General features: G+C 38.8%; 1 protein-coding gene across 1 annotated transcript in view; it reads left to right on the forward strand.

Moving 5' to 3' along the window:
• The first annotated feature begins 5573 nt into the window (after positions 1 to 5573).
• ILRUN (inflammation and lipid regulator with UBA-like and NBR1-like domains) overlaps positions 5574 to 27397 on the forward strand; it is a 96605-nt gene continuing 74781 nt past the window's right edge. The window contains exon 1 of the mRNA XM_077754740.1: positions 5574 to 5718. Coding sequence (XP_077610866.1) covers positions 5597 to 5718 — 122 coding nt within the window. The 5' untranslated portion in view covers positions 5574 to 5596. The remainder of the gene's footprint in view (positions 5719 to 27397) is intronic.

Genomic DNA, 27397 nt, shown 5'->3' on the forward strand with positions numbered 1-27397 from the left:
ACTATCTGTCTTTTCTTTGAAATCATGATTGGAGATTTCTTCCTCTAAGATTATCAAAATTTTCATTCAGGTTTTTTTCTTTTATAAATTTTTTTTAGTTCTTTTTATTTTTTTTAATTTATTTTTGATATAGAGAGAGACAGAGCATGAGTGGGTAAGTGGCAGAGAGAGAGGGAGACACAGAATCTGAAGCAGGCGCCAGGCTGTGAGCTGTCAGCACAGAGCCCAATGCGGGGCTCAAATCCATAAACCGTGAGATCATGACTTGAGCCGAAGTCAGAGGCTTAACCAATTGAGCCACCCAGGTGCCCCTCATTCAGGTTTCTTTCTAATTATTTTTTTGGTCATAGATTCATGTAAAAGTATATTGGTGAAAAGAATGAATCCACTTCTTCCCATAAATATTTTTTCAACAATTCCCCTATTGGTGGACATTTGAGTTATTTCTAACTTTTTACTATTATATGTATTATAATACTTCTAATGAAAAGCTTTTTTGTAAACCTATGATTTGGGGACTATTATATATGAACATTATTAAGGTTACTCACATCAATTCATCTGAATTCAAACTTTTAGGAAAAATTACATCAATTTATATTCCCAGAAGCAGTGGTGTTTGAGAGTACCTGTTTCTCCATATTCTTACCAACAAAAGTTATTATAAATTTTATTAAAGCTTTGACAATCTGATTAGGCAAAAGTGATATCTTATTGTTGTTGTTTTTGAGAGAGAGAGAGAGGACACAAGCATGCAGAGTTGGGGAGGGGCAGAGGGAGAGGGGAAGAGAGAGAATCTTAAGCAGGCTCCAAGCCCAGCACAGAGCCCAAGATCCTTGAGATCACGACTGTGAGATCCTAAGCTGAAACCAAGAGACAGACACTTAACTGACTGAGCCACCCAAGCCCCCCTACCTTATTGTTGTTTTAATCCATTTCTTTAATATAAGTGGCTTAATACATCTTTTAATATGTTTATTGACCATTTGTATTTCTTCTTTTGTAAATTGTCTTTTTGTTTCCTCATTTTTTTAATGTTTATTTTTGAGAGAGAGAGAGAGAGAGAGACAGAGTGTGTGTGGGGGAGAGGCAGAGAGAGAGAGGGAGACACAGAATCCAAAGCAGGCTCCAGGCTCTGAGCTGTCAGCACAGGGCCCAACATGGGGCTCGAACTCACGAATGGTGAGATCGTGACCTGAGCTAAAGTCAGATGCTCAACTGAGCCACCCAGGTGCCCCATCCTTGGTTTTTTTTTTTTCCCCCTACTGGAGTTTGTTTTAAGTTTATTGAATTTTTTAGTAATCTCTACACCCAGCATGGGGCTTAAACTCATGACCCTGAGATCAAGAGTCACATGCTCTCCCAACGGAGCCAGCCAGGCGCTCCCAAGTTATTATTTTTAAGAGTAGGATATCCATCTCTACCTAGAAATCAAAATCTGTATTCACATGATTTTCTTAATTTTTTAAAATAACTTGGTTCTTTTTTTACTTCATCTAAGAGATAAGGTATTTTGAATGGAATCTGGAGATCTTAATGGAATCTAAGAGAAGCAGAATAGCCAGGACTCAAGATGATAGGAACTTCTCTCTCCTAAGCCTTCAGGTCTCTCATCTTTGTTTCTCTCTTCTTTGTGGCACTCTTTCTGCAGATGGGCATAATTACATTTTCATGAGTGCCCCACAAAGACGGTCTCTTCTCTATATTTCTATCACTCACTTTCAGGTAAACAGCCCAGGACTGCCCCACAAACTCACTGAATTCAGTTCCAAATTCCAGAGAGAGAGAGACAGAGACAGAGACAGAGACAGAGAGAGAGAAGAGATGATTGGCTGATCCTAGGATGAGCATCTCCCTTTTGTCCAATCAAGTAGGATCTAAAGGAAAGGGCAATGTAGGACACATATGGCTGCTGGAGGCCACCCAGAAGGTCATTAATGGTTAGCAGAAAAGGAGGTCATTACAGTTTGGATATATACCCAAAAGGTTTCTATGACAAGTTGCTTTTATCATATAATGTACCATAGCGTCTATTTGGACTCTCTCTGTTCTCTGAATCAGTTATGCTGTGGCATAATCTTAGTACTAGCTGGGCTTGGCAATTCTGAATCTTAGGACTTAGAGATTTGGAACCAATCTAGGCTGCCTTGGTGAGAAGAATCACTTTTCTCTCAGAGTTTCAACTTCTAATGATTGAATGGCTTAACTCCTTTAAGAAATTTTGAAACTGACCTAGTCTGGGGAGCTGGGGTTAATTTAAATTTCTTATACAAGATCACCAGCCTGAGAAATTCAGAAAGAAACTGGCTGGTCATAGGATATTCCAGGCAGTGGCATCTCCTGGCAAAGCTCCTGACATAGTTCTGAGATAATACCTGGAAGCCCTTTTGGAATATTGCCATCAATCAGCTTTGCATCCTTAGGGATGTTCAGCAATTTGTCCCTTTGTCTCGCAACCAGTCCTCCTCCATGCTCTCTTTCCAACAAAACAAGGCTACAGAGCCATTAGGTCAGAACCATGCATGTTAATAACCCCTCAGGGTTACGTGGAAATTCACATTTCTGTGAGTATCCTGATTGGCTAACACCTCATTTTCTCCATTTCATATTCCATCCCACAAAAGAATCCTTCAATGGAGGGTGGAGGGGCTGATTCTTCCTTCATACCTAATGTGCCAGCCACCTTGGTCAGTGTTTTTGCATAGTGGTTAGGGACGGGACACTTCTCTATTGTGTGTGACTGTCCCAAGAATTGCAGAAGACGATCATCCTTGGTCCTCAGGGAATTAATATTGGCCAGGGTACCACATCCAATCTCATGAGAACCAAAAATGTTCCCGCAATGTTCAGAATTCACTTGGGGAGTAGTTACACTCTTTTGAGATCACTTCTGTCATAAACTGAAGTTCTGGGCCACTTGGGTCTCTTATTTGCAAGGATCCCTTTGCATTATGTGGGCTGTTTATGCGTGAGTCAAGACTTTAATACTGCATGGGGGTTGGCCAAGAGTTGTTAGTTTTTCTTGGGTCAGTATTCTAACGGAGTTTTCAGGTTTATAAGAAAACAACATTTTCTTCTTTTGGATCCTAGGTCAACACAATATTAATCCATGGATATTGCAAGTTAAGACACTTAGTTTTAGTTAATAGAGTAACATCAATTTCTGATTATTTTGTACATAAGGCCAAACTGAACTCAAAGTATTAAAGGAATTGTAGTAGGACACAGTGGATACAGTGCTAGACTGGGAATTTGAACATCCCTTACTAGCTGTGTAATCTTGGGTGAATCAGTTCCCCCCTCTTGGTTTCAGTTTCTTCATCTGTAAAACAGGGAGGTTGGGCTAGACAGTCTCAGGTTTCTTTTAGGTCTTATATTGGGATTTTTATAATCTGTGTCCCCCATTCTACCACCCATAAGATTGGGACAATATGTGTTCACTTTTTTTTTTTTTAATGTTTTATTTATTTCTGAGAGAGAGAGAGAGCACAGAACCCGAAGTAGACTCCAGGCTCTGAGCTAGCCATCAGCACAGAGCCCGACACGGGGCTCAAACCCACCAACCGTGAGATCATGACCTGAGCTGAAGTCGGACACTTAACCGACTGAACCACCCAGGCACCCCTATGTGCTCACCTCTGAAACACACAGAATTTTCCCCAGTATTAGCAAAATATTCCAACATTGTGATCACCCAAAAATTAGGCCTTGGCAGTGATCTAAGTTCTACATAGGTCTTAGAGGCCTAAGAACTGTTTCTTATAAAAAACTTAAGAACTACTGTACTATATGAATTTGTACATATTATAACTGTCTGCTGTTAAAGTTATCTCTCATAATATATTTATGTTGGAAGGAAAAAAAAACACTGGAGAAGGGTGGTCCCTTATTAGGAAAAAAGAAAGGGCATATATTTAATATTGTAATAGAGGACAAGGGAGATTTGAAATGATGTAGAAGCAAAGCCAGGTAAAGAAGTATCCTGGGCTACTTGTATCATTGTCTTTTTTTTTTCTTAATTTTTAAAAAATGTTTTATTTAGTTCTGAGAGAGAGAGAGAGACAGCATGAGCAGGGAAGGGTCAGAGAGAGAGAAAGGGAGATACAGTATCTGAAGCAGGCTCCATGCTCTGAGCTAGCTGTCAGCACAGAGCGCCATGCGGAGCTGGAACCCATGAACTGTGAGATCATGACCTGAACCAAAGTCAGACGCTTAACCGACTGAGCCACCCAGGTGCCCCTCATTGTTTATTTCCAGAGTTGTCTTATGTTTATGGCCACAGTACTAGTTATTATTTCTTGAAGTGTTTTTTATGGAACAGGCACTGTTTTGAGTTTACATTTTTTATCTCACTTATTTCCTTACAGCAATCCTAAAATCCTGGGCAGGCACTGTGATTATCAATAACTGGTAGAATGAGAATTCTAAATGTGTGTGACTCAGGACCCAGGCTTTTAGAGATATTTTATTTTACTAACAGAAATAGAATGCTTTCTCTTTGTAAAACATCCTAGCAACCCAGACACTACTGTTCACTTATTCTAGTACTGTCTGCTGTTGAAACTGTTACGGAAAACATAACCCATTAGGAAACTGAAAGCTGGGTTTTAGTTTGGCTGCTCCGTATTTTTGGACAAGACATACAAGCTTTCTGGATCTCACCTTCCTTATTTGTAAAGCAGAGAGCTACTTGAAGGTAGACCATTTCTTACTCATCTTTTCCCCTTTGGATGTGGTGGTGTTGGGCAAATGGGAATGCAAGGGGGTAGACAAAATGGTCCCTATGCTGCCTTTCACATTCTTTGATCTTGAAATTGAGCCTTGACCGCGCAGGTGTACCATATTTACGGCAATCTTTTGCTGCTATTTTAAAAACAGAACAAGGCATGCCAAATCCTCGTGACTTAACCTTTGTTTTGAGAGGGTTGGTCTTGACAGTGTGGGTGGGAGATTATGTGTGTTGCTGTCTGCACTTCAGATTGATGTTTGTATCGAGGCCTCCTTTTACTTCCCAGTCTTGATACTACAATTGCATAACAGAAACGGCACTGATAAATTGTAGTAACCATCGACGAGAGTGGCTGGGAACCACGCATTCACGGCACTTAACGATCTGGGAAAGCAGCTCTTAAAACTCATGCAAACAAGCCCTTCCAGGACGAGGGGCAATCCCCTGGCCGAGAGGACTGTGTCCTGCGTGCACTTTGGTACTTGACCTTGCCATGGTCTCTTCTCCTCCCAGGCTTGTTTCCTCACCTGCAAAATGGTGGGCTGTAGACCAAGATCCCGGAGCTTCTCCCGAAACCCCGGGCTTTAACTCCTCCCCTTGAACGTGGGGGCGGGGAGAGGAGAAGGTCAGGCCAGGAGTCACCCTCAGCCTCCGGGCGGTCCCTTTCCTCTTTCCCACTCCCCGCCCCCTCGCTCCACCTCGGTGAGGTCACGCGGGGGACGTCACGAGGTTGTGACGCCATTGAAGGGCGGGACTCCGGGAGAGGAAGGGGCGGGGCCCAGGCGGGCGGCGCTTGCGCAGTGGGCGCGGCGCGGGAGGAGGCGGAGGCGGCGGAGAAGNNNGGACGTGGACCTGGACCCTGAGCTGATGCAGAAGTTCAGCTGCTTGGGCACCACCGACAAGGACGTGCTCATCTCTGAGTTCCAGCGGCTGCTCGGCTTCCAGCTCAACCCGGCCGGTTGCGCCTTCTTCCTGGACATGACCAACTGGTGAGCCGGCCCCACCGCGCCAGCCCTGGGGCCCGCGGGGAAGGGAAGGGACACCCGAGCCCGGCGGCAGGGCGGGCCGGGCGGCACTGAGGGGCACCCTCTTCCCTGAGCATGGACCGAGTATGGGGCAGCCTCAGGGGCATAGGAGAAATGTGGGGACTGAGGAAGACTAGAGAGAACGTACGAGGGGAGTGGGGGGCCACGGAGTGCAGGCGGGGCGGAAGGGAGACTGGGGAGGGGTTCCTGAGGTTCTGTGGAGAATTTGGGGTCGAAGAACGTGGAAACAGGGGAAAGACTTGAGTATCCAGACCATAGGGATGGACCTGGAAGCCGGAGGGCTGTGGTGTTGGTGAAGAGTAAACCGTACAGGAAATCTGAATTTGGGGAGTGGGGAAAAAGCTTGGGGGTATGGAGTTAGGGTCGAGGAAGACAGGGATGAGGGGAAACTCCGGGGGAGAATTAGGTGTTATGGAAGAAGCTGGGGCAATGGAGAGACTTGGGAGTTAGGAGATGAGAACAGATACTGTGTGTGTGTGTGTGTGTGTGTGTGTGTGTGTGTGTGTGTGTGTGTGTGTGTGTGTGTNTTTCTCCATTCTTAGATAAGAAAAAAGGAAAAATATTTTGGGGAAGGACAAGTGAGTACGGGAAGAGAGCTGACTTTCCGTAAAGTTGTGCCAGGGAGTAGTGGGATTTGCTAGTAGTAGATCTACTAACGGAGGACCGAAGAGTGCCAGACTTGGGGCAGGGTCTGGGAAAGCCTTAGGAAAAGCGAAGGAAAGAGAGGGAACTTTCTGAGAGGACTAGAGCCCTGGACTCCAGAATGCCAGATGGAGAGGGGGCTTATCTGAAATACAACTGGGTTGTTTGGGAAAATGGAGAACTTGGCTTAGGAAAACTAGGAACCAAGTTTTTTGGCTTGGAGTCTCCTTGTAGAATTGGGGCAGAAGACCATGGCGCTTAGACCAAAGGAGTGTTTCTTGGCTTTGGATGTAGCGCTGGCTATTTTTGATAAGCAAGACTTCTTTCTCCTTGTTCTCTGAAGAGGGGTTGTTGAGTTCACTTAGGGTGAGTGGTAAAGGAGAGACCATTAGACTTCTTTTGAAGGGATTTCAGGTGAAACAACTCATTTTTCTTTGGTCAGAAAGCCATGGGATGAGTGCCCTTTGCTCTCTGTGTTTGGGCATTCAGTCCCCTGACATGTGGAATCTTGTTTCTCTTGGCATCACTTATACAACCAACTTCCCCTTTATTCCACGTCCACCGAATGCCTCAGGCAATGCCAGAAAAAAGAGTCTGTAAGCTTAGTCTTTATCCCATTTCTCATCTAGTCCTGTCTGGAATGATGCTCATCTTACTTGTAGCTATGGTCACACCAAAGATGATGTGTGAAATTTTTTTTTTCTTTGTAGCTTCATTGCTGGGTCTTACTATTTCATCTTTAAACTTGATTGTTATAGCAAGTGTGGGATTGCATTTCCAGATATTTAGAAAACTTTTTGAGGCATTGAATGCCAGAGATAGTCTTTATAATTAAAGAAGCATTTATGATCCCCACTTATTATCTTTTATGTCTGGGAAGAGAGGGACTACAGTCTACAGTAGTTTTCTGAACGCCAACCTTTGGTGTTTAAATAGCCCTTTAAAGGGGTTATTGAAAACACTGAGAACAGGTATTAAACACTAGTGAAATTTAGAAGTAAAGCTGTATCTTGACGAGGGTTGTTCTTTTGCCTGCCAACTTCCCACCCCCAGCTCTTTTTCTTCCTTGTTTACACTAGTTCAGCATAGGAAACTTGGCATATTGTTGCTGCCAGTTTGGTAGGGGAGGATCATTATTTCTCCCCACCCCCTTGTGAGTTGTACCATTTAAACCCTGCCCTAATAAGTTTTTAGTTCTTTAGAGTCAGTATTTATTAGGATAATTATTGTGGCTACAAAACCAGTGTAATGAATTTTATGTGTATGAGGTGTGTGTGTTTAACTTCTAAGAGTGTTTGTTTTTAGGTTTTGTGAAAGGTGAGGCCCAGTGTGGGTAAGAAAAAAATAACCTGAAAATTATAGTTGCATTATAAAATTTTTATTTGAATTTTTTGGTAAAAAATAATTAAGCTCAGTGTCACAGAGTAGCATGTATTCTAATGAGGAAGCATCTCTGTATGAAACAAGGTGGGATACATTTCTGAGCAAAGTAGTGAGCCATTAAAAGATGTATTCAGGTATTAAAGCAGTTAGAAGTTAGTAGCTTCTAGGAATGCAGGCAATTAAGTGATAATCCAGCTTTAAGCCACCTTATTTTCTGGCTGTAGAAGTCATATTCTTGGTCTTTGATTATAAAATGAAAAATTATTTGTGAACTGAAGGAAGTAAGGCTTACTGTTCTTTTCTTTCTAATGAAAGCAGTTAGCCCCAGTATTGTATTTTAATTTCTATTTTGACTTGGTTAAGTTCATCGTTAGATTATGTTATTCATCTTAATTAATACAATCTAGTTAAAATAAATACAGTCATGCATGCATACTTGGTCAAAACATTTGTGTGTGTTGTTTAAGAAATATAGAGTCTAGAAATATATTGTTTTTAAGTGTCATTTAATGTCTTACTTTGTTGAGATCGTCCTAATACAGGTTGGCAAAATCTCTCAAATTGCTGTGATTAACCTGTTGACTGTGACTTCTTAAGTGCCTGCTCTGGGTTGTAATAAATGACCACCATTCAGTTGGTTGATGACTGTTAGAAAATAACGTGGTAAATCAAAAATCATTATTTTAAAATGAAGGCCATAAGTTTTCAAAAGTGAAACTCAATCTGGAAAGACTTTGCTTTTCTTTTCAAAAGTAAATATTTTTTGTTGTTGTCAGTAACACCTTTTTAAGAAGCTGTCAAAAAACTAAGTTGAATGTTTTGGCCTTGTCAGTTATCTACTCTCTAAAAGATTCCCACCCCCCTCGTCTTTAGTTCATTGTACATTTTATAAATATTTGTAATTTTTAATTTGGAATGAGGTATTGTTTCAGCTTCAGCATTTTGTAGTGTTTCTACCTGAGTTGGCAGCCATGCTGCTGGGATTGGTAGAACCACCTCTTAAAAACACTAGTCAGTTTTCAGTTCCTCAGTGAGTACCGAAAATGAGTAAGTGGTGTGATGAAAAAACCCGGTGTGATGAAAAAACCCAGTGGGCCGAGCCAACCGAAATGACTCATAGATTAGCGTCGCTTTCTCTAGGTGGAATGTCTTGCAGATACACTATGGACAGTGAGTATAGAACCTGGAATTCTAAAGCTGGAAGTTGGCTTAAGAGATTCTCCAGTTCATTCCAGTTTTTCCTGAAGAATTGCATATAATCCTTCCAAGACAGTTTATTCTTGCATCCCTGAGGGCAGAAATTTGCATGATACCTTATTATAGTGTTTAATTACCTTTCTAGTTAGAATTATGTCAAAACTTAAATCTCACTTACTACAGTTTAAACTTTTTCATTGCTTATGCCATCCTTGGAGAAGGAGAGTATCTAATTGACACCTTTCTTAACAGGGCAGAAAGTTTCTGTTCATTCAGATCACTAAAATTTTTTCACTGTTTATAATTTAAACACATTGTTTAATGATTTCTCATCCTTTAAATGTAGTCTAATAGATTTATCTTTTTTCCAGGGGAAACTGACATTCACAGGAGAACATAGGATTACATACGATTTTTAGAAAATTTTACATAAAACATACCATTTTAACCAATCTTAAGTGTACAGTTTAGTGTTACATAAGATTTTAGATTCTCTTCTGGTCCTCAAAATCACTGGTCTCTCATAGTTTTAAAGTGAGTTGTTCTTTAGCATTTGTGACAAGAGGCAAATAATACTTCTAGATTTTATTTTTTAACACTTTTAGATTTTTAGAGGACATTAACTTAGGAGTTAGTACTGGCCTTATTTCTTAGTATAAGTATAAATAAAATATAGTTGACTAGCATGTAGACAGTGTTGGCTATTTATTTGGCTAGCCCTTGGCTAGTTGTGGTGTTGCAACATTCTAGCTTACCTCTAGGTATTTTCAGGAAGTAATGTATATTTTTTGGAGCATTACATGTGCCCACAGTGGATGGAACAGATGTTTTCTAGAAAAGCAACTCAGAAAAACATTTTTGTGAGATCATGTCTTGCTGACTTTGTCAGCATTGTCAGAGGCACCCTACTGGATAAAATAAAGGTTAACTGATATAATGAAACAAAATCAGTTGAACCTCCTCTTTCATAGTACCTCACCTGCCTGGTCTTAATCCATTTTTTCAGTCACCCGCATGATAAATGAATTTCTGATCCCCTTTCTGGTTTATGTGTATGAGTCTAGGAAATGTCTGGAAGCAAGACTTTTGTAACATAAATCATGATATTAGTACTGGGTTCCTTGAAAAAAATGTGTGCCAAGCAGCAGTTTTAGGAAGAGGGTAGGGAAGGATTGCATAACACTCAGTGATAGAGTATTGTATAGTCTATAACATTTTTAAGAAGGTTGAGAGTTCTTTGGGTATTCTTCACTTTTTTCTATCTTTTTTTGAGTGGCACATACGAGTTTGGGACTCTGGGTATAAAAGAAAGTTTAATAAACAAACGTTTATAAATCTAGATTCATTTTAGTTTTAAAAGGAGCACAGTAAAAAGTATGTTGTCCTGCAGGATGTCTTTACAAACAATATTGCTGTGGGTCTTGTGTTTCTGATCACAGATGAAGTGAAAGCTAATCTCCATTACAGCTAGGGTGGGTGGAGATGGTTTCTTCACCATTTCCTCTCTCCCCACTCCTTCCACACACAGTTTCTGTAGCACATAACAACAAAAACTATCAACCAGACAGGATTTCAATAAATGTATTTTGGGTAGCACATAGTGGAACACAAAAGCAGAAGACAGCCTGTATTATACTTTGTGCTCTGATAGGAAAAGACAGTGCCTGAAATGATTAGAGAAAAGTTTTGGGATAATGAGGAAACATTCATATGTCAGTACTGAATTAGCTGAATTTCAGAACAGGTAGGAATGGACTGAGTCAAATAGAACCAATGATTCACAAAGATGGAATGACTGCTATGGGCAGGTTGCTTTCTTAGAAGTTTTGAAATGATTAGGGGATTTGAACTGATGGAAAAGTAGTGTAATGTAGGGAGGATGTTTCCTGAGTGAAACCAGGAAGGAGCAAGTGGAGCAGAACCATCTAGAATATTGGCTTGGCTATAATGCAGCTAATGGGATCAGGAGTAACAAGACATGGAGCTTATTTTTATTTTTGGCTTGGAATATTGCTGATTTTTAAAAGATTGAGGTGAAATTGACATAACGTAAAGGTAAACCATGAGAAAGTGAACAGTTTAGCATATTACCAGTGTTGTACAACTACCATATATATCGAGCTGAAACATTTTCTTTCTTTTTTTTTTTTTTTTTTTTTTTTTATTTCTAGGAGAGAGAGAGAGGCAGTGTGAGCAGGGGAGGGTCAGAGAGAGAGGGAGTCACAGACTGAAACAGGCTCCAGGCTCTGAGCTGGCAGTCAGCACAGAGCCCGACGCGGGGCTTGAACCCACGAACCGCGAGATCATGACCTAAGCAAAAGTCGGACGCTTAACCGACTAAGCCACCCAGGCGCCCCGAGCTGAAACATTTTCATTACCTCAAAAGGAAACCCTACACCCGTTAAGCAGTTGCTCCTTATTCCCTAGAAACCTAAGCCTTGGCAACCACCCAGGTCCATTTTCTCCCGCTTGCCTTTGACAACTACCATTCTGAATTCTTTTCTTATGGATGTACCTATTCTGGATATTTCATATAAATGGAGTCATACAATATTTGTCCATTTGTGTCTAATGTCTTTCAGGTTTCATCCATGTTGTGTAGCATGTATCAGTACATCATTCTTTTTTATGGTTGAATAATGTTTCAACAAAGTATGTGTATACAAGAATTTATCCATTCATCTCTTGATGGACATTTAAGCTGTTTCCAACTTCTGGCTATTGTGAATAGTGCTGCTATGAAAATGTGTGTACATGTATTTGTTTGAGTACCTGTTTTTTACTTCTTTTGGTTATATACCTAAGAGTTGAATGTGTCACTTTTTCAGGAACCACCAAACTGTTTTCCACAGCAAGCTGGAGTATTTTATAATCCTCCTAGCAATGAATAAGGGTCTGCCCCAGTTTGTCCATACCTTGCCAACTACTTGTTATTTTCCTTTTTTTAATTACAGCCATTCTTATGTGTACGAAGTGGTGCCTCATTGTAATTTTGATTTGTGTTTCTCTAATTACTAGTGATACTGAATGTCTTTTTATATGCTTCTTGGTCAATGCATACTTCCTTGGAGAAGTGTTTATTCAAGTCCTTTGACCTTTTTTTAAAAGTTTAATTGTCTTGTTCAGTTGTAAGAGTTCTTTTTTTTTTTTTTTTTTTACAAATAGTTTATTGTCAAATTAGTTTCCACATAACACCCACTGCTCATCCCCACAAGTGCCCTTCTCCATGCCCATTCCACCCTTCCCCCCACATCCATCAGTCCTCAGGTTTTTTTGTCAGCATTCAAGAGTCTCTTATGGTTTGCCTCTCTCCCTTTCCCCCACCATTTCCCCCCTTCTTCTCCCCCTTGTTCCTCAGTTAAGTTCCTCCTAATCCTCCTATACGTGCAAACATGATATTTGTCCTTCTCTGCCTGACTTATTTCGCTCAGCATAACACCCTCAAGGTCCATCCATGTTGCTACACATGGCCAGATTTCATTGTTTCTCATTGCCATGTAGTATTCCATGGTGTAGATAAACCACATCTTCTTGATCCATTCGTCTGTTGATGGACACTTAGGCTCTTTCCATGTTTTAGCTATTGTGGAGAGTGCTGCTATGAACTGTAAGAGTTCTTTATATATTCTGGATACTAGACCCTTACCAGATAAGTAATTTGCAAATCTTATCTTCTATAGGTTGTCTTTTTATCTTTTTATTATTATTATTATTATTTTTGATAATGTTCTTCAGTGCACAGGTTTTTATTTTGATCAGGTCCAGCTTATCTAATTTTTTCTTGTTTGTGCTTTTGGCATTATATCTAATAATCCAAGATCATGAAGATTTATCTATACGTTTTCTTCTAAGAATTTTAATTGTTTCACTTCTTAAATTTAGGTCACTGATCTATTTTAAGTTAATTTTTACATGTGGTGTGAGGTAGGAGTCCAGCTTAATCCTGTGGAGCTTAATTTTGATCATGTCATTTGCTCTGGGACTGACTTCTCATTGACTGCATTACTGCATTAATATGTCCTTTACTTGTATTAAATATACATTGTCTTTAGCTGAACCTAAAAATTGGGCCAAGAAAGTGTGCAAGGTTTTCTAATGGGGGAAATGTTAGGTATGTTCTGTTAGGAACCAAAATTAAATGTGTATTTACTTATTTTTAAATTTATTTATTTATTTTTGAGAGAGAGAGAGAGCATAAGCAGGGGAGGGGCAGAGAGAGAGGGAGAGGGTGAATCCCAAGCAGGTTCTGTACTGTCAGCACAGAGCCCGACATGGGGTTTGATCCATGAACCTGGAGATATGACCTGAGCCCAAAACAAGAGTCAGAAGCCTAACGGACTGAGCCACCCAGACACTCCTAATTGTGTATTTAAAAGGTCAGCTTATCCTTTTCCCCATCTTACCCGCCATTCTCTCTGATTTTTCCCTGTTAGTAGCTCCATTGGTCTCCCAGAGATTAGGCTTGAACTGAGTTCTATCCAATGCCCTCTCTTTCCTGGACACCTCAAATCACTTGCCAAACCTCATTCATTTCCACTCTATAGTGCACTTCCCAACTCTTTTTTTCCATTCCCTGTGCCACCACCTTAACAGGAATACTCTCCAATTTTTTTTTGGATGTTTTTCTACATCTGTCTTTCTTCTCTCCAATCCATTTTTTGGACATAACCACTACCAGATCAATCTTTCTAAATCATGGTTTTGATCTGGATCATTTTTTTTTCTCAGAAACCTTTAATAATGCCCTTGTTATATATCACATAAAGAACAGAGCTTTAGCTTGACATTCAGGGCCCTCCATAGATTGGTCCCTGTTTATCAGCCTCTACCTATCCTGCATACCTTTATGCTGGATATCTTGCTTCTCTCTGCTCCATTCAAACTGGTCTGCTGCTCATTTCCCACACATACTATTGCTTTCCCAATTTTAAACTTTTTTCTTCTACCTAGAATGTTGTTCTTCCCTTTTCTTATTATGCCTCATGAAATCCTATTGGTTTTTTTTGTTTTTTTTTTAATTGGGACACCAGTCATTGTTCGTAGTAGTGCTGTCTTCTGAACTCCAGTCTTGCTTTTTTGGTAACGTTGATCCCATATTCTACATACCCTGGGTAGGAAGACATACCCTAACAGCCTTTGGTTCTCCCTAAACATAGGATGCAGTAAGGTGCGAGGGTAGATTTTATGGAGACCTTGAGGTCCAGTGCTGTTAGAAGAAACCATTTCTATAATCTAAGCTCTTTTTCAGGCTGTTTTGTAGATTTAGTTTGCCGTGAGATGTAAATGTTGTTAATATATGTTTCATGAAAGAAATTAAAATTTAAGTAACAGCAGGAATATTGTTTCTGGAAGCAATTTGAGCCCACTAAAGATTGGCTCCATCTTGGGGTGCCTCAGGACTCAGTCAGTTAAATGTCTGACTTTAGCTCAGGTCATGATCTTGTGGTTTGTGGGTTTGAGCCCCGAGTCGGGCTCTGTGCTGACAGCTCAGAGCCTGGAGCCTGCTTCAGATTCTGTGTCTCCCTCTCTCTCTCTGCCCCTTCCCCACTCACACTCTGTCCCTTTTCAAAAATAAATAAACATTAAAAAAAAATTCAAATTATTTAAAAACACTGTATGGATCAAATGAATCTCATCTTCTATAGGTAGGGTGTATTCCTTGGGCTACTAAGTTGTAACCTCTGGACTAAAAGTGAGAAGATAAAATCCCTTCTCTTTTCCAGATATAGCCAGTACTATCTATTTCTTCTGTACCTTTTAGAAAATTTACATGCCTGTAGAATTTTACATGTGTATATGTATACACATATACTTAGAGAATTTTCCGTGTGTGTGTATTTTTTAAACAGCAGTAGTATTGCAATTTGAATAATTGTTCTTCCTATCCAGTAGTGGATACCCAGCCCTTGTACTGAAGTAGTTGTCAAAATACTTGGATAGGATGATCAAAGAGATCTATGCTTTTCTAAATAAAAGTGTAGTGGTAGATGTAATCTCTTCAGATTTGATCTCTTCAAATACAATAGATTTCTTTCACTGTATTGAGCAACAGACTCTCATCTAGTAGTTGTATGTAATTGTTAAAACTTTGTTTTGCTGTGTTAAGAGCGAAATATGTTAAGTAAACGAGTGAATTCATATGAATTTGCTTATGAGATATTTTTTAAAATTTTTAATATTGATTTATTTTTGATAGAGGGAGAGACAGAACATGAGTGGTGGAGGGTCAGAGAGAGAGAGGGAGGCACAGAATCTGAAGCAGGCTCCAGGCTCAAACACTCAAACTGGGAGATCATGACCTGAGCTGAAGTCAGATGCCCATCTGACTGAGCCACCCAGGCGCCCCAGCTTATGAGATATTTTCAGAGGACACATTTTATAAGGTTTTTTAAAAATTTATTTTGAGAGAAAAGGAGAGAGAATCCCAAGTATTCTCCACACCATCAGTGTGGAGCCTGATACAGGGTTTGAACTTATGGTACTGTGAGATCATGACCTGAGCCCAAACCAAGAGTTGGATGCTTAACTGACTAAGCCACCTAGGTGCCCCTATAAGTTAAACTTTTTAGGGACCCAAAACACAAGACTGAAACTTACTGAAGAGGTTTAACTCTTACTGAATCATCTTGTGCAGATGAAACTAATACATTTTTAACTTGTAAGGGTAATTGATTTTGTGACTGGTTTTCTAATGATTTGCCAGAGCTAATATATGTCTTTGGAGGGGAGCAGTTTATCCATATATGGAACTCATCCCCACTGAATGGTACTGGATTTTAAAAGACTCACTTTAAAAAATGAACAGTTGTGTTTTCTTAGGTGTGAGCCTTGGTTGGTACTATGAAGTGTTTCCAAGGGCTCACACTTGAATTATTATGCTTGAGGTCAGTGATTCACAGCCTGTTATGGAACAATAGCCTACTACTCGATTGATTGAATGATACACAATGTGCTTCTAAAATGCTTTTTGGTTAGGATTAGTTTCTAAAGTAAATTTTGCTTTTTAACTAAAAAAAATGCTTTGATAATGGGCTTTCAGGACGGTAGAAATCACTGGCTGAGGGATGGGGTTTTGCATACAGCTATATAACTTGGAACCAACTGTTTAAAATTTAAAAATAGTAATTATTTTATTATGATGTAAAGTTTTATTATGGCTTAAATCATTGCAAATAATCTAGAAAGTGCCAGTAAGCAAAAAGAAAACAAAAATAAGCCATACTCACAGGAGACAGAGACAGTTTTAACCCTTTCATCTGTATTTTTCTAGTACATACCGTAGCATGTTGTATGTGTGCATGCCTGTGTTTGCTTTATGAAAGTGGAGTATTTACTGTATGCCAGGTACTGTTTCAGTGATTGTTTACTATATAATTTAATGCTCACAGTAATTTTAGGAAATAGTTATTCTCATTTTACAGAAAAGGAAAAGAGGCTCAGTAAAGTTAACTCGTGTAAAGTTACACGGGTGATAAGTGGTAGAAATAGAATTCAGATGTAAGTAGTCTGGGACCAGAGTCTGTGCTCCTCCTGATTGCTGTGCTAAATTTATACGCTTGGTGGGTTTCTAGGGCTGCCATAACAAACTATCACAGCCTGGGTGGCTTAAAACAAAAAAGTTACTGTCTTCCAGTTCTGGAGGCTAGGAGTTGAAATCAAAGCATCGGCAGGGCTCTGCTCCCTTTGAAGATTCCTAGGAAAGAATCCTTCCTTAACTCTTTTTAGTTCTTGATGGCTCCTTTCTGATGGCATTTCTGGGTGTTCCTTGGCTTGTAGCTGCATCACTCCAACCTCTGCCTCAATAGTCACACGGCCTTCTTTCTTGTATGTGTCTCCAGATCTCTCCCCTCCCCTGAAAGACACCAGTCAGTCGGATTTAGGGTCGAACCTAATCTGAACTCATCTGAACTCCTGGCATCTGTAAAGACTATTTCCAAATAAGATCACATTCTGAGGTTCTGGGTAGATGTGAGTTTGGTGGCAACTCTTAAACCACTACAAACACAATTTGTAATCTCCTTTCACTTAAAATCTCGTATCACTATTATTCATTTTTCTTATTCATTATTCATTATCATTCATTCATGAGTTTGAGCCCTGCGTCGGGCTCTGTGCTGACAGTTCGGAGCCTGGAGCCTGCTTCGGATTCTGTGTCTCCCTCTCTCTCTGCCCCTCCCCTGCTCAGACTCTGCCTCTCTCAACAATAAATAAACATTAAAAATTAAAAGAAAATACTTTTTTGTTGGATATCAAGGTTATGTTTAATTTTTTGTCACTATAAATCCAGTATTGAATATCCTTGTAGGTGAATCTTTGCTTGCTTCCTTAATTATTTCCTTACAAGTTTTTCTTAGAATTAGATTGCTGGGCTAAAGATAAACATGGTTTTTAGTGCTCTTAATATTTAATTGCCAAATTGTCTCCCTCATAAAGGTCAGACTAATTTATATTTCCGCCAGTTACTGTGTGAGTAACTGTTCTTTTAATACCTCATCAGTGCAGCATATTGCAATTAAAAATGAGGGTTTTTTTTGTCAGTTTGATAAATAAAAAGTGTGATCTTGTTTTAACTTGTATTTTGTCATATCTGATGAGTATTTTTATGTCCTAAATGTCCATTGTATTTCTTTTATGAATTGGCTGAACATGCCCTTTGTCCATTTTTTTTTAATAAGGAAGCTTGCCTTTTTGGAAAATGGATTTTTTTCCTTACTGTAAAAGTAGTAATACTGAATACAGAAAATCGGCAAGTACAGAAATGTTGAGCAAGACATATTGCTGTAGAGCCTGCTTTTTCACAGAACATAGGTATCTTTCAATGTCTGTATTTCGTGGCTGTTGGTGTTCCATTACTCGAGTATTCTGTAATTTATTTAAGCCATTTATTGATTTTTGTTGCTTTTTGCTATTAGAAATATCTTTTATATTTGCCTAATTCTTTTCTCTTAGTGTTTTTAATATTTTTTAAAATTTTTTTTGAGAGAGACAGCATGAGTTTTGGGAGGGTGAGAGAGAGAGGGAGACACAGAATCTGAAACAGGCTCCAGGCTCTGAGCTAACTGTCAGCACATACCCCGACGCAGGGCTCCAACCCACGAACTGTGAGATCATGACCTGAGCTGAAGTTGGACTCTTAACCGACTGAGCCACCCAGGTGCCCCTCTCTTAGTGTTTTTAAAAAATTGTGACATGTATTTAGAGAAATTCTACAAGTGGGATTGCCAGGTCAAAGCTATGCCCTTTTGAAGGTTTGTGAACATTGCCAGATTGCCTCCATGAAGGATGTAACAATGGTCTCAACAGATAGGCATTAGAAAGCTTGCTTTCTGAAATGATGATTTTTAATTTTTGCTGACTAGATTTATCTGATAGGTAAATGTTTAGATAAATGTTGATTTAGTTTGCATTTCTTTTTTTTTTTTAATATTTTTATTTATTTCTAGGAGAGAGAGAGAGAGACAGCATGAGCAGGGGAGGGTCAGAGAGAGAGGGAGATACAGACTCTGAAATAGGCTCCAGGCTCTGAGCTGGCAGTCAGCACAGAGCCCGACGCGGGGCTCGAACCCACGAACCGCGAGATCATGACCTAAGCGAAAGTCGGATGCTTAACCGACTAAGCCACCCAGGCGCCCCAAGTTTGCATTTCTTTGCTGGTGAAATCTTAAGTTTTATGTGTGTGTTGGCTATTTTTTTATAGACATATATTTTTATTTTGGAAAGAAAAAGTTCTAATGAACCCTGTGTACCCATCGTCTTGATTTCAGTCATTAATTTTTTCTTTTTTTTTTTCTCACCAAAGAACAGTATTTTTTTAAAGCAGATTTCATCTGTGTGGTGGCTAGTTGTTTTGGTGTTTAAAATGTAACAACTTTATTGAAATATAATGTATACATCCTAAAATTTACCTATTTTAAGTGTACAGTTCAGTAATTTTTGTAAGTTTATAGGTTTGTATAACCTTCATCACAAGCCAGTTTTAGAGCATTTCTGTTACTCCCGTCAGATCTGTGCCAATTTGAGGGGCGCCTGGGTTGCTCAGTCAGTTGAGCATCTGATTTCGGCCCAGGTCATGATCTCACAGTTCGTGAGTTCGAACCCTGTGTTGGGCTCTGTGCTGACACCTTGGAACCTGGATCCTGCTTAAGGTTCTGTGTCTCCGTCTCTCTCTGCCCCTCCCCCATTCACACTTGGTCTCTATCAAAAATAACCAAATGTTAAAAAAAAAAAAAAGATTTATGCCAATTTGTTTTCAGTCATCCCCAGTGCCATGCAACCACCATTCTGACTTCTATCCCTGCTAATTTGCCTTTTTTGTTTATTTCATGTGACTGTGAACATGAAATATATGGTCTTTGTGGCTGGCTTCTTTTCTTTATTAGCATAATGTTTTCAGGGTTTATCTACATTGCAGCATGGATCATTAATGGAAGTTCATGCTATTTTATATTACTGCTGAATATTCTACATACATTAAAAAATAATTATTGTTACTAAAAAATCATTATTCCAACAGTACCAAAGACTTTTCAGTAAAAGGAGGTTAAGTCTTTTTTTGATTCTAGGTTTTGTGTCTTTTCCCAGAGACAGTACCTGTTATTGGTCTCTTGTGTACCTTTCCAGATGTTATTCTACATAGCTTTAATACTTTTAAAGGTCTTTGCTTTTTGGCATCTTTGTCATTTCTTTTTAAGTTTATTTTTGAGAGAGAATCTCAGGCAGGCCCTGAGCTGTCTGTGTGCAGAGCCTGATGTGGGGCTCAATCTCACGAACCATGTGATCATGACCTAAACTGAAATCAAGAGTCACTTGATTGATTGAGCCACCCAGGTGCCCCTCCATCTTTGTCATTTTAAAAATTGATATTTGTGAGGCACCTGGGTGGCTCAGTCGGTTAAGCATCTGACTCCAGCTCAGGTCATGATCTCATGGTTTGTGAGTTCGAGCCCCGTGTTGGGCTCTGTGCTGACACCTCAGAGCCTGGAGCCTGTTTCAGATTCAGTGTCTCCCTCTCTCTCTGCCCCTCCCCCACTCATGTTCTGTGTCTCTCTCCTTCAAAAATGAATAAACGTTAAAAAAATTTTTTTAATTGATATTTGTAAGATCTTGGACATATTTTTCTAGTTTTCTGTTTGTGTTTTAACTTCTTAAAGTTTTATTTAGATATATAATTATAAAATGAATATGTGTTTCTTATGAAAAGTTTAAATAATACATTGATTCCTGTGTTTCCCTCCCTCAACTCATTCTGTAAAAGTAGCCATTAAGTCTATTTTTTCAGAGACACTGTGTACCTTTGTAGGCCTATATTTGATCAGAGTGGTCAAAGAGTCCAAATGTATGCTAATAAGTTATTACAATACTTTCCTCCATTCTACATGCAGATTTAAATCCCTCTTAGTTTTTTTTTTTTTTTTTAAAGAATTGTCTTCAATATAGATAGCTAAAAGTCAGTGAAAGTAGTTTCTGATAGATGTCTTTAGGTCTTAAATGTTAGGTCTTATTGAGAAATTTTGTCCTCCAGCGCCTTAAAACAAATTTTGATATATTGTTAAGTATGGACTTTAGGCCAGGTCATTTTACATCCATCATCTGCTTCAGTTGTCAAGAATTTTTCAGAGAGCGTGATCTGTAGGTGTACCATCTCTTGTAAAGAGGTCTTCTCTCCTCCCCTACACTTGAAAATGTGCACGTACACATATAAATGGAACCACGGTATACATACTATATATACAGTAGATATACATTAGGTTATTTAACTTCACAGTATGCTGTGGACATCAGTTTTTTAATGGGTGCATGGTATTTATTCCATTGTGGCTGACATGTTTAATTTAAATATTTCCTTTTTGATGGACAGCTAGTTTCCAGGTAGTATTTGCTTTTATAAAGCTGCTTTGGTACAGGTATCTTTATATACTTGTGGGTACCGTTTTAGAAGTGGAATTGCTGGGGCTGGGTGTATGGGCAGTTTAAATTTTGATAGGTAATATCAAATTCACTCCAAAAATATTGTAACAATTTTCATTTTTACTATCCCTGCAGAAGAGTCCTTGTTTTGCCACACTTTTATCAACTCAGGAGTGATCTGTGTCTTTACATTGTTGCTGGTTGGTAGGTTAAAATGTATTCATTTTCATTTGTATCCCTTTAATTATGAATGAGGTAGGACATCTTTCCATATCTTTATTGGCTATTTGTTTTTTCCTTTAGCTTTATTGAGGCCATTTGTACTTTTCTGTGACTTATTTGTTTTTTCTTCTCTGTCTCAATTGTATTGTTATTCTTTCATTAACTTGTTTGAGTTGTTTATATATTAAGGAAATGAGGTTCTTATTAAATACTTGCCTTTCCTCCAGTTTCTTTTAACATGGCTTATAATAGTTTTTTGTTTTTTGTTTTTTGTTTTTTTTACTCTGTGGCACTTTCTTTGTGAATTTTTATGAAATTGAATCAGGCAATCTTTTCTTTTTTTTCATTTCTGTTTTCGGTTTCATGTTTATAAATCCTGTCCTCACATAATTGTTACATAATTATTATTTACCTCTGTTTTCTTTATGATTGCATGATTTACATATAAATCTTTTATGTAGTTGAAATGTATTTGGCAGTGTGGTAGGAGGTCGATATCCTAACATGTTTTTCAAATGATAAGTTGGTTTTCCCATTTTTTTTAGAAATTCATATTTCCCTCTAAAGATTTGAAATGCTACCTTTATTATGTATCACATGGTTATATATATATACACTTGGGCTTGTTTTTGTCCTTTTCCCTCTGTTTATGTCCAGTTTTCTAGGGTTGAATAAGTGTTTTAAGTTTTGCTTAAAATATTTTTAAAGGCAAGTACATCTCTTAGAATTTTTCAGTTCATCCAAGTTATAAATGCACATAGTTTCCAAGAGTAAAGTAAATTTCTACAGGCTTGTTAAAAGAACCAGGAATTCCAGACCCCCTTTTCCTTCTTTCAGTTCCTGGAAGCAATCTTTTTCAATTCTTTCAACTGATTTTGAGACTTTTGTCTCTCTATTGAATTATTTTCTGTTTTAACCATTACTTGTTTATTTCCCACAGGCAGATGAGGATTTCATTCTTTGATAGCCAGTATGGTGGTAAAGAGCAAAGTTCAGAGTTTTTGCTATGTACTATCAATGTGGCCTTTGGCAAGTTATTACCCTCTCTGTGCCTTGGTTTCTTTGTATATAAAAACAATATCCTTTTTTTTTTTTTACTGAAGATTAATTAATTAATAAGTGTAAATAAAGATTTAGAGTTGTGCTTGGCACATGGTAATTGTTAGTTTCACTTACCCTGTATCCCATTCCCCCATTGTAAGTATTTGCAATTTGGATAAGTCAGTTTTCAGTGTTTATGTTGTTTTAATTGTTTAAATGCTTATTGACACTTGAGCTGTTAGTATACCTAGGTTCATTTTCATTTTCTGTACAATCTTTTGCTGCCCGAAGGGTAATAATTATGTAGACTTTTGGTTTGTCTAGTCTCTTAGATAATTTTTTTCCTAAGTTATTCTTGATGGCCTTACAAACCATGAATCTCTTCTTCATAGGTTCAGACAGTGTTCTGTCAGTTTTACCTTTTTGAAAACGTTTCTTCCGGGACATTCTACCTGCTCTGATCTGGACTGGTTGAGCTCTGGGTGTGCTGCACAGCTCTTACTCTGGGTACCCTGGGGATTTCTTTCACACTCCTCCTACTCCTCACCCTCTGTTGGAAACCTTGTTTCCTGGACCCCATTTTTTTAAACTTCCTGAAAGTGCAGAGGAGATAAAATTTGAGACTTTTGTATTCTTAAACTATACTTTACTCTGATGCTTAGTCAAGATCCAGGTTTGCTTAGGTAACAGTTTTCACGGTTGGAAATATTTTTTCTTAGAATTTTGAAGGCACTGCTCCTTTGTCTTCTGTTTTTCCATGGAAATGTTGAAATGTAATGCTGTTCTGATACTTTGTTCTTTGTTTGAATACTGTCTTTTCCCTCTCTGGAAGCTTTTGGTAACTTTGCTGTGTCCCTGGTGTTTCGAAGTCTGATGGGGATACATTTCAGCATGTATTTTCATACTTTGTGCTCAGCTTTGGGGAGCCCTTTCAGCCTGGAAACTACCCGCTTTTTTTTGGGAGGTTTCTTAAGTTAGTCCTTTGATTTCTTCATTTTCTGGGTTCTCTTTTTTTAGGTCTCCTGTTTTTCAAATATTGGTCCTTCTGGTCTGGTCCTCTGTCTTTCACTTTTCATCTTTTGACATTTTCTTTTGCTCTGTTTTCTCGGAGATCTCAGTGTTTTCTTCAAGTTGCCATTTCTGTTCACTTTTTAGTCTTTTTCCTTTCATATGGAATGCTTTACCTTAAGTATTTGGTTCTTGGCTGTCTACTCCTATTTAAAAGTAGGACACAGAAAGTGGATTGGAAGATGTGGACCTGACTGTAGTTTTTGTTAAGTGAGAGCTTTAAAAAGCCCCACCCATTTCCTCCAGGGTGGGGCATTCACCAGGCTAGTGTACAGTGTTTAGACAGATCTAACTGTTGGGTTTAGGCAAATGCATAACCTCTCCTATTTTTTTTTTTTTTTATCCATATCTTCACCTTCACTTGTAGGGTACCTGGTGCTGTTAATTCCTGAACCTTTGGGGAATCCTCATTTTAAGTCGGGTTGCTTCTCTACTTTTCCCCACTGCTGGCTGAGGAGGATTCAGCTTTCTCAGGTTGGCTAAGTCACATTTACCACTTGTTTGTCTACCTTCCAAAGCCCCAAATGTTGCTTCCTCACTTGTTCATTTTGTTCTTGTGAATTTATGGCTTTCCCCCCCCATATGTTTTAGTTTGTTTGGGCTGCTATTATAAAAATACCATAGACCGTATGGTTTATAAACACCAAAAATTTATTTCTCACAAGATCTAGAGGCTGGGAAATCACAGAACAAGGTGCCAGCAGATTTGATGTCTAAATGAGGGCCTGTTCCTGGTTCACACATGGCTGACTTTTCATTGTAACCCCACGAATTTGAAGGAGTGAGGGAGCTCTCTAGGGTGTCTTTTATAAGACACTCTTCCCATTTATGAGCCCCCCCCCCCATGATCTAATTATCTCTAAAAGCTCCGCCTCATAACAGCATCACATTGGGGGTTAGGTTTCAACATGTGAATATTGGAGGCACGAACATTCATTCAATCTATAGCATCATACCTGTATTTTATTTTATTTAAAAAATTTTAATGTTTATTTTTGAAAGGGGGAGACGGGAGGAAGCAGGGAGGGGCAGAGAGAGAGGGAGATACAGAATACAAAGCAGGCTCCAGGTTTTGAGCTGTCAGCACAGAGCCCGATGCGGGGCTGGCACTCGTGAACTGCAAGATCATGACCAGAGCTGAAGTCAGACACTCAACCGACTGAGCCACCCAGGTGCCCCTGCCCTTTATTATTATTTTTTTAAATATTTATTTATTTTGAGAGAGAGCGCAAGCAAGCAGGGGAGGTGCAGAGACAGGAAAAGAGAGAGAATCCCAAACAGGCTTCGCACTGTCAGTGTGGAGACTGATCCAGGGCTCAAACCCACGAATGGTGAGATATCATGACCTGAGCAGAAACCAAGAATCAGAAGCTTAACCAACTGAGCCACCCATTCACCCTGCATACCTGTATTTTACGGGGGGTTTGGGGAGAGAGCTGGTGCCAGCGCATGCAATTTTTCCTTGGAAACTGAAAGGAAGCATTGGATTTGCCTCTAGAATTTTGTTTTTCCTTTTCATTCTTATTATGATTTATATGATTGGGATATGATATAAAGTTTCAGCATGCCAATTGAATAATTGATCCATTGTAATGATGTTATGTATATAGGTAGCTTTCCTTTGATGAAATGGAACTGTTTTACCTGAAGGATGAAGAACAAATTATAAATCGTTATCACTGGCTATAAGCTTATAGTTGGTTTTTATTTCCTTTTTTATACTTTCATTTCTTTTTTATACTTTCATTATTCATCTTTTCCTCTTTAATTCCTACATTTTCTACAATAAATAAATGTAATTAGGAAAAAATAACCCTAAGTTGAGAAAAGTTGTTAATCAAATCCTTGGATAAAAATTGGCTCTAGACCCCAGTGTTCTTTACCTCCTTTAGGTAATCTGCGGTTACAAACACTAAATTTGGGGAGGGGGGTGTGTTTTGCAGAGTTCACTCTGATATCCCAACTTTTTATTTTGGAGAATTTCTTTTAAAAATTTTTTTCATGTTTTATTTATTTCTGAGAGAGAGAGACAGCATGAGCAGGGAAGTGTCAGAGAGAAAGGGAGACACAGAATCTGAAACAGGCTCCAGGCTCTGAGCTAGCTGTCAGCACAGAGCCCGACGCGGGGCTCGAACCAACGAACCCTGAGATCATGACCTGAGCTGAAGTCGGATGCTCAACCGACTGAGCCACCCAGGTGCCCCACCCCCTTTTTAAAAATTTTTTAGTTAGGGGCGCCTGGGTGGCTCAGTGGGTTGAGCATCTGGCTTCGCCTCAGGCCATGATCTCACAGTTCATGGGTTCGAGCCCCGCGTCGGGCTCTGTGCTGACAGCTAGCTCAGAGCCTGGAGCCTGCTTTAGATTCTGTTTCTCCCTTTCTTTCTGACACTTCCCTGCTCATGCTGTCTCTATATCTCTCAGAAATAAATAAAACATTAAAAAAATTTTTTTTAATTAAAAAAGTTTTTTTTATTTTGGGGAATTTCAAAACTAGAAGAATTGAAAGACTAGCACAATGAATACCTATATAATCGCCATTTTACCACATTTGTTTTATTTTTAAGAACCTTTACTGAAGTACAATTTACACAGCATAAATTATCTCATTAAAAGTGGATAATTGAATGATTTTTAGTAAGTTTACAGAAGTGAGAAACCATCACTAGAATCCAGTTGTCTAAAATTTCATCATACAGTAAAATTTCTTCTGCCTGTTTACTGTTATTCCCCATTACCATGCCCCAACATCAGGCAACTGCCGATCTTTTTTATGTCTCTAAACAGTTGCCTTTTCTCCACCTTCTATATTAGTAGAATCATAATATGTGGTCTTTTGTATCTGGCTTTTTTTTACTTAGCATATTGTTTGTGAGGCATTCGTGCTTTTATTCTTATATATTTTTAAGAATATTTATTTATTTTGAGAGAGAGAATGAGAGAGTGCACCAGAACAGGGGAGAGACAGAGAGAGAGAGAGAGAGAAAGAGAGGGAGGGAGAGAGAGAGAGAGAGAGAGAGAGACAAGAGAGAGAATCCCAAGCAGGCTCCATGCTGCCAGTGCAGAGTCCTGTGGCTGAACTCCCAAACAGTGAGACCATGACCTCAGCCAGAATCAAGAGTCAGATGCTTAACCGACTGAGCCACCCAGGCGTCCCTGGATTGCTATTTTGTATTTAACTTTTTATTTTTTACAAAGTAACTACCATTTTATATTTAACTCTTTTCCAAAGTAACAACCACTTACATTCCCACCGGGGATATATACATATAAGTATACTGTATATAGATTTATATGTGGGAATATATACATATAAGTATACTGTATATAGATTTATATATTTTTATTTTAACCATTTGAGATAAATTGCAGACAGGTTGACATTTCAACCCTTAGCCCTTCAGCAAAGATCTTCTAAGAACAGTGGCATCATCCTGTATTACTGTCACTCTCTAGGAACTTAGCATGGAAACAGTAGTATTATCCAATATGCATTCCTTGTTTAGATTTTCCAATTTGTTCCCAAAATGCTCTTTATAACTTTTTTTTTTAATCCAGGATCTTCTCAAACATCTCATGTTATACTTGTCTCTTTACTTGCCTTCAGTCTACAGCAAGTTTCACTCATCTTTGTCATTTGGATGTTTTATGTCATTGACATTTTTTGAGTCCAGCCCATTTGTCTCTAGTGTGTCCTATATTGTTGATTAGTCTGATTGATTCCTCACAGTTACGTTCAGGTTAAACATTTTTTTTGTTAGAGGTAATACATGGATGATCCCATGTCTTCTGTTGTGTTACATCAAGAGGTAAATGTTGTTGCTTTGTCCCATTATTATGCTAAATTTGAATATTTGGTTAAGATAGCATCTATCTCTTTTTTTCCTTTGTAATTAATAAGTAATCTGTGAGACACTGAGTGTATCCTTTTCCCCAGCAGTCTTTGTCCCAGCTGTATTAGTGTCCATTGATGATCCTTGCCCTGAGTCACTTATTGCCTGAGTGGGTTGCAAAAAGGTAAATTTCTAATTCTATTGTTCCTTCTTCATTTATTGGCAATTCTTTTGTAAGGATATTGTTAATTTTTAAGTGAAACTTATCAAATTCAAGTCATGAAGGATTTTATGGGGAATGAAGATTTTTGGTTATTTATTTATGTATTTTT

The sequence above is a fragment of the Crocuta crocuta genome, unplaced genomic scaffold (assembly GCF_008692635.1).
Source record: "Crocuta crocuta isolate KB4526 unplaced genomic scaffold, BGI_CrCroc_1.0 scaffold132, whole genome shotgun sequence".
NCBI classification, from domain to species: Eukaryota; Metazoa; Chordata; class Mammalia; order Carnivora; family Hyaenidae; genus Crocuta; species Crocuta crocuta.